General features: G+C 60.0%; 1 protein-coding gene across 1 annotated transcript; it reads left to right on the top strand.

Annotated features, from left to right (window-relative positions):
- Positions 1–3,256: 3,256 nt before the first annotated feature.
- On the top strand, positions 3,257–7,366 carry VAX1 (ventral anterior homeobox 1; the record flags this gene model as incomplete). The annotated part of the gene is made up of 3 exons (XM_082719042.1): positions 3,257–3,577; positions 4,741–4,928; positions 6,791–7,366. Exons 1-3 carry the CDS (start codon positions 3,337–3,339, stop codon positions 7,364–7,366), a joined length of 1,005 nt encoding a protein of 334 aa, XP_082575168.1. The 5' UTR covers positions 3,257–3,336.
- Positions 7,367–7,778: the final 412 nt, after the last annotated feature.

Raw genomic sequence — 7,778 nt, 5'->3', positions numbered from 1 at the left:
CCCTGGAGGTTTGCTTTAAAAGAGTATAAATATCTTTGAATCCTAATTCTGCACTTGCCCACTGGGTGACTGGGGCAAGTTATCCAACCTCTCTGAGTCTCTGGGTTGGTTTGTTTTTTCTTTTCATCTGTAAAACTGGGAGGTTGCTAACCTTGCTGACGGGGAGAGGGCTTGAAAAAATTAGTTTATACACCCCTAAGTGCTCAACAAAGAGTTCCCACTTAAAATATGCCACTGTTATTCCCCTGCGGGGAGAGGCAAGTGTCTCTGAGGCCCAACTTCAAATTTGGGATTTGGGATTTGGCCAGAGTTTGGCGAATCCTCTAACGCGGGATACACTCCGGGACCTCCCTGGGCTCCCATGGCCCACAGCGCTACTCTTTTCTAAGGGCTGCAGTTCGCTCCCTGGCCGGTTCCCATCCTCCACCTAAAAGAAGAGGTGGTGGGTTGGGTATTTTTATTTTAAACGACTCTTTTCTGGGCCTTTGACTGGCGCTGCAGGTATCAGCGTGGGTTTGGAGGGCCTCGGTAGCCTTGGCGGAAAGGAGGCGGCGGCTGAGCGGGATGTGACGGGGACCGGGAGCTACCCCCAGGTGGCCCCACTGGGGCCAAAGCTTGGGTCCGGGACTCTCCAAGGCAGCAGGTCTCCTGAGGTAGGTAGGTAGGTGGCCGGGCGGGGGGGGGGGGGGGGGGGGGAGTAAATCCTCCTGCGCAAGGGACCCGGCGAGGCTGGGGAGGAGCCAGCAGTCGGATGTGGCCCCACACCTGGCCAGGTGGCAGGGAAGGGCCATGGGCCAGTCATTTGGGACCCCATCATCTCGCCGCCTAAGGAGGCCCCGGGAATTGGCTCTGGCCCAGCTCTCCAGGGAAATGAGGGCCCCATCAGCGGCCCGGATCCCCTCCGAGAGGACCCAAATCCCAGGGACCTGCACTGGCTCCGCCGCAATGGGAGTCAGCCCCCGGCGGCGCCCGCGCCTTTCTACCGTTCTACCCGCAAAAGGAGTGGAGCCCTCGGGGCGCCAACCTGTGCGTTTGCGCGTGGCGGGAAGTAACTGGCAAGTTTGCTATATTTTGTCTCCATCCCACCTTTCATCTTCAGACCAGGACGGCCACGAGGACACTTCCCCCTGCCCACTCCCTCCCAGGCCCACCGAACGGCTGGGCCGAGCGGGGAATCAAAGGCACTGTCCACCCGGAGGCCCAGCTGGCGACAGCCGGAGAGGACGGACAGGCCACCCGTCTGCCGGGGACCCGGGAAACCCGCCTCCCTGCGGAGAGTGGCTCAGGACAATCCCTCACTCTCTCTCACACACACACTGACACGCACACTCACACACCCCAATCAAATAAAGCAAAAGCCCAAGGTCTGCCTCCACGGCCAGAGGCGGCCTCCGGAACCGGACAGAGCGTGGGCTCCCGGACGGGCCCGAGGGGGTGGGGAGCGGCAGGGGGAGGGGAGAGCGCGAAGCCCCCGCCTCGGCGGCCCCTCCCGCTCGCCGACTCCGCGGGGTCGAGGGGGTGCTGGCGGGGCGGCGGGACCGCGGCGCGGGCGGAGCGCGCCTGGCAGCGGGCGGGAGCCCCTCGGAGCCCACCACACACGCTCGCACCCCCTCGCCCTCCCTCTCTCCCACCCGCTCGCCGGCACCCCCGCCCCCAGCCCCCTCCTCTTCCCCGCCCGCCTCCGCCCCCATTCTGGGAATTGTGTGGAAAAATTCTCAGCCAAACCTCCCACCTCTCCGCTCCCCCCACCCCATCCCACTCCCTTTAAAAAACCCTCTTTCCTCCCCGGCCCCTGCACTCTTTGTGAATGAGGGCAGGGAACACGGCCCTTCCCCCGCCCAGGAGCCACGCCAGACCGCCGCACTCAGAGCACTGTTTGTTAATAGTCCAATTAGATAATTGCCATCTTTCACTCCTTTTGCTCCGCATTTCCCATAAAGGAATGAATGGGGAGAGCGGCGTGCAGAGGGCTTCTGCCCCGGCAAGGTGACGAGAAGGGCTAGAGCATGCTCCTTGCACAGGGCCATGCGCTTGAATTGAATCATTGTAGCCTAATCAATGCTCTTATTGGATTACTGGCTGTTGCTTTTCTCAAAGATATTGTAGCAGAGACAATGAAATAGCTAGGGGAAAACTTTTTTTCTTTTTTTTTTTTCTCTTTTTCTTTCTTTCTTTTTTTTTTTTTTTGAAGCAGATCTCACAGTTGAGATTTTCTCGGCTCTCTCTCCTCTCCCCCTCTCTCTCCTGCTGGACTCTGAGTACAAAGCTGCCCTTTGAATGGGCTGCCTCAGGCTGCTGGAGGTGCAGGCAGGAAAAAAATCCAACTGGAACTAAATGAAGAGAGGTGGCCGTTTAAGATGGCTGTCAGCGTCGAGGTGTGTTAAGAAGGAGTTGTTTGGGACGAAAGCTTGGCTTTTAGAGTTCGGGGGAGATACTTTTTGGGAAAACTTTTACTCCACCCCCCCCCCTTTTTCCCCCTAGAGGCAACTGCTTTCTTCTGCTGCAGGGTGTGTAAGCGTTTTTTGTTGGTTTCTTTTCCCTCCCCCTCCCCCCTCATTCAGCTCTATCTGTCGAGTGTGCAGAAAACCCCTCTAGCCAGTATGTGAGCAGGAGGGTCAAAGGCAAAGGGAAAGTTAATAATGCCTGCTAATGGTACTAACAATTCAGGATGAATCTTGTCAAAAGTTTTTCTGGAAGTGTGGGTCTTTGATTGTGTGTTTCCTGAAAGCAAGACCAATCATTTCCGTTTATTCACTGGCTAAACCCCTACTTGATTGGGGACAAGGACAGAAACCATCCATTACGATCTGATATATTATCCAAACAATTTAGTGTATTCATGAGGTAACCGAAACGTGGGGGCTGCGAAATTACCCGTAATCAATTGCAACAGCGAGTGTACGTCCCCGCGGGTGTCGGACAACTACAACTCGCCGTGTCAGTAACAGGCGGGAGCCGCAGCATTTCGGAGTTGGTCTGCTTGCTACCTGATCGCCAGGCTGGGGACACTGGACGTGCTCAGAGAACGCGGACGCTGACGAGGCGGCCTCGCCGCGGCTCCATCGGGATCCTGGATCAGACCCGCCGCCTCTCGGAGAGCGCGCCACTCGCCGGTCGCCGCTGACCCGCCCGCGGTCGCCGCAGCCGCCCCGCGGGGACATTCATTCTTGCCGCTTTCCTCTCTCTGGGCAGGGCTCAGGAGCTCCATTGTAGGGTTTTGTCCCCGCAGTGCCTCTTTTTTTTTTTTTTCCTTTTTCCCCCCCTTTTTTCTTTTTATTTTCTTTCTTTCTTTTTTCCCCTTTCTTTTCTTTTCTTTCTTTTCTCCCCCCCCCTCCTATGTTCGGGAAACCAGACAAAATGGACGTTCGGTGCCACTCGGACGCAGAGGCTGCCCGGGTCTCGAAGAACGCGCACAAGGAGAGCCGGGAGAGCAAGGGTGCGGACGGGAACCTCTCCGCCGCCTTCCTCAAGGAGCCGCAGGGCGCCTTCTCCGCGTCGGGTGCCGCGGACGATTGTAACAAAAGTAAATCCAATTCGGCCGCTGACCCGGATTATTGCCGCCGGATCCTGGTCCGAGGTAGGGATGGGGTAGGGCTGCAGGGCGCGTTCTTTGGGGGAGGACTCGGGGGCCCTAGCAGCGCGGCGCCCCAGAACCAGGCCCGCAGGGAGGAGGTGCGGGCTGGGACTTCCGAGAAAGTTACTGGCCATTCCCCACCCCCGCCCCCGGGTCTGGCCGGCCGCTGGGCACTCGCACCTGGGGCGCGCACTCTCCAGGAGCCTTGACCCTCCAAGCCCCGAGGGGCCCCCCCAAAAGGGCTGAAGGGAAGCCTAGGGGCCGCGCAGGCCGGCCCAGGCTGCAGGCTGCGGCCTCTGACTGGGAGAAGGAGCAGGACACTATGGAGGACGAGCGCGCGCTGGGCGAGCTAGAGGACTTGCCGGGAGCCTGCCTTCGAGCTCCGGCGCCCTGGCCGACTGAGTGCACCCAAGGGGAGTGCGGGTACCGGAGAACAGGAGCCGATCGCCGGCTACGGCCAGGCCATTTGGCGCGCTGGGCCGAGGGCCCGGGCGCCGCGCTAGGGACTGGCAGCTGCCGCCGGCAGAAGAGGCTGGGCTGCTTTGACGAGCCGCGGATGTCGCCTTGGTGCTCGGCTCGGTCCCGCAGGGCTGCGCGTTGTGCGCTGGGCTCTGGCGGTGGCTGTCACGAGGCCCGGCCCCGGCCCGGCGCCACCCACGCTAGCAGATCGCCAGGCCCCGCCGGCCCCCAGAACGTCGCTCCTCCTTCCGCCGACCGGGCTCGGGAGAGAAGGAGACCCTGGGGTGGGGCGTTGAGACCGCGGGAGCGGGGTCTGCTCAAGGCGTCCAGAGCTGGGGCCGACGCGACCCAGCCTGGTCAGCTGGGAGACCTTCAGGCTATAGGGGACGCAAACCGCGCAGGCGAGACTCCCAGGCCGGAAGGAACATCAGCCGATTTGGATTTTTCCCCCCTCCCATGTCCAAAGGGCTCTAAAAGGCCAAGTCTGGTTCCCTCTTCCGTCAGCGATGTGGAGTTAAACCCCCTCGCTCCACCAAACACACCGTGTCTTTGGTCCCCGGGTATGGCCGAAGCTTCCCTCCCTGCTCCCCCCACCCCCATGCCCACCCGGACTGCAGGCAGCAGGCACCCTGTCCTCCAGCAGGCTCTGGCCAGGGAGGTGGAGGGAGACGGGAGGGTTCTGGCTACTGACATCTCCCCTTCCTCAGATGCCAAGGGCTCCATCCGAGAGATCATCCTGCCCAAGGGCCTGGACCTGGACCGGCCCAAGAGGACACGCACATCCTTCACTGCGGAGCAGCTCTACCGGCTGGAGATGGAGTTTCAGCGCTGCCAGTACGTGGTGGGCCGAGAGAGAACCGAGCTCGCCAGGCAGCTTAACCTCTCCGAGACCCAGGTACCAGGTGGCCAGGCCTGCACAGCTCTGCACAAGCCTGCCCCCCCCACCCCCAAACTCTAGCACCCTCTCCCCAGTATTTAGCCTGACTCTGGATGAGACTCCCAGGGGAGGTGGAGGAGACAGGGAGGTTGGGGTGATAGACCCACGACTTCTCCCCTTCCTTAAACCATTCCTTTCCCTCTATGTCCCCAAATCTGGAAGGGTCTGTACTCTGCCCACCTTGGCTTAGCCCAGAAGGCCCCAAATTCTGTCCTTTGGAATTCTTCTTTGGATCACAGTCTTGAGAATTCCCTGCTCTACAAGGAGCCAGTGTTTGCCCCTGTCTTGGTCACCCCATTTTGGCCAGATTTCCAGGCATCACCTCCTTTGGGGACCCCAGCCTTGTAATACAACACCCAGGCCTGTTCTGCAAGAATGGGACTGGAGCCAAAGCCACCTGGGTGCAGAGGGTAACAACTAGATTGGAAAGGTGCACAAACCTGAGATTTGCCTTCTCAGGCCTGGCTACCCTGCCTCTTAAGGCTTCCCCTGGCTCTAAGCTGGACCCAGAACCATTCTGGCCGTGGGCACCCACTGGGCACTTACCAGGCCCTGTCTTCGGTGCTGATGATATGTGAAGTGTGGGATCAGAGGCAGATCGGGGGCCCTGGGAGCCAGCACTGTCAACTGTGCTTTAGGTCTTTTCCTTTACATGAAATCCACATGTTGTTACTGGAGTCAGCCACAGTAGACTCTGGGCCCAGGCTTTTCAGGGCCTGATAGATTTGCCTTGTGGAGGCCCTTTTGGGCCTAGTGAGGGCATGGCACCAACTTGGCCTAGGTAAGGCAGACGTCTTTCTAAGGGCTTGTCTCCTTCCCTGCGTCCAGCCCTGAAGCAGGTAGGGAGCATATAGGTCTGGGAAGTGGGCAGAAAGCCGAGAACTGAAGACAGATCCTATTGGATGTTCTTTTTGAGTATGAGTTGGCACAATAGCTTTTTCCTATTTTCTCTACTACCACCCCTCTTGCTTTACAAAATCTAGACCTTTCCATATAGCTGCTAATCTCCATTCTGGGCCCCAGCGAGGCCTGGAGAGGGGGCAAAAGGAGAGGAGGAAGTGGGAGGGAGGCTGGTAGAGAGGGTTTAGTTCACCCCAGCCTCTGGACGTCTTCCCATGATTCCAAAGTTCATGATGGAGAGCACGGGAGTGATAAATTAAGAATATCACTCAGAACCTCCAACCCAGCTGTCAGAGAGAGAAGATGGAGAAAGCTTGGCCCCTAGTCCATCCTGCACAAATTACTCCTTCTACAGCCAGCCACCTTGCCTGCTTGCTGCTAGTTGATGGTCAAGTGTGACCCTCATAAGCCAGGAACAGCTTCTGGAAATCTTGGACAGGACTAATTCCGCAGAGGCTACGGCCGAGCTTGTTGGCTGGGCAATGGGCCTGGGTCCAGAAAGGTAGAGCAACACTCCCGCCCGCCCACTCCCACTTCCTACAGGGCAGCCTTCAGGTCTTACCGCTCTGCCTGAAGGAAACGTGAGCTCACAAGCCAGGATGGTCCGTGTCGGGCTGCAGGCCGTGAGGGAGCCCCGTGAAGTCCCTTCTGGTCTTCCTTCCAGTTAGGGTTGTGGACCTCTTTATTGCTAGTTCTGAGCCCCCACAGCCTGGGCCTGCTTCCATGAGCCGGAATCGCAGCCTTGCGGAGCGGGGTCCAACTCTAGGTGGCCCACGTAGCTCCCGGGCTAGCCCCTCTCCTGCTGCCGGGTGGAGCCGGACTGGGGCTGCGGCTGGGCTGGGAGCCCTGGGAGCCGGCTCTTCCTTGACGGCCCTCTCTCCCGCTTCTCTTTCCAACCCTCCCTGCGCCCCTGCGTCCAGGTGAAAGTCTGGTTCCAGAACCGGCGCACGAAGCAGAAGAAGGATCAGGGCAAGGACTCGGAGCTGCGCTCGGTGGTGTCGGAGACGGCGGCCACGTGCAGCGTGCTGCGGCTGCTGGAGCAGGGCCGCCTGCTGTCGCCGCCCGGCCTGCCCGCGCTGCTGCCGCCTTGCGCCACCGGCGCGCTCGGCTCGGCGCTCCGCGGGCCCAGCCTGCCTGCCCTGGGCGCCGGAGCCGCTGCCGGTTCGGCCGCCGCCGCCGCGGCAGCCGCCCCGGGTCCCACCGGCGCCGCGTCCCCGCACCCCCCGGCCGTGGGCGGCGCTCCGGGCCCCGGGCCCGCTGGGCCAGGCGGACTGCATGCGGGCGCGCCGGCTGCCGGCCACGGCCTCTTCAGCCTACCGGTACCCTCGCTGCTCGGCTCGGTCGCCAGCCGCCTCTCCTCCGCCCCGTTGACAATGGCCGGTTCGCTGGCCGGAAATTTGCAAGAACTCTCCGCCCGGTACCTGAGCTCCTCGGCCTTCGAGCCTTACTCCAGGACCAACAATAAAGAAGGGGCCGAGAAAAAAGCTCTGGACTGATTTTAAGTGTTTGCCTGTATTTATATTTATAGTATCTATTGTGGTGATATTTATGGACTCGCGTATTCGGCGCCCGAGGCTCCTGTGCTGGGCTTCCGGCCCCCACGAGGCCTCTGACAGTTCTCCTTCCCCACTAGTCTCTGCCACCAATCATATTTTGGGCTACTTTTTTCTACCTTTCCACCGTGCCCCCCAGCCCCGCCCCAACTTCCTTCTGAATCCAGGAGAATCCAAAGAATTGGGGGAAATAACCGAATTAGCCACCTGATGTCCCAACCGATGCCTGGCCCTGGAGGGCAAAGACTGGTTCTAAGTCAAAGCCCGGGACCCCTGCTCTAGATCGGGCCGCTGCTGCCTTTGATGATTCTTACAAATATTGAAAGAGCAAAGCTGCACGCAGACCCCAGGGGCT

This window comes from Mustela nivalis, assembly GCF_964662115.1.
Source record: "Mustela nivalis genome assembly, chromosome: 2".
In the NCBI taxonomy this organism is placed as follows: domain Eukaryota; kingdom Metazoa; phylum Chordata; class Mammalia; order Carnivora; family Mustelidae; genus Mustela; species Mustela nivalis.
This window is presented reverse-complemented; position numbering and strand designations above follow the sequence as displayed.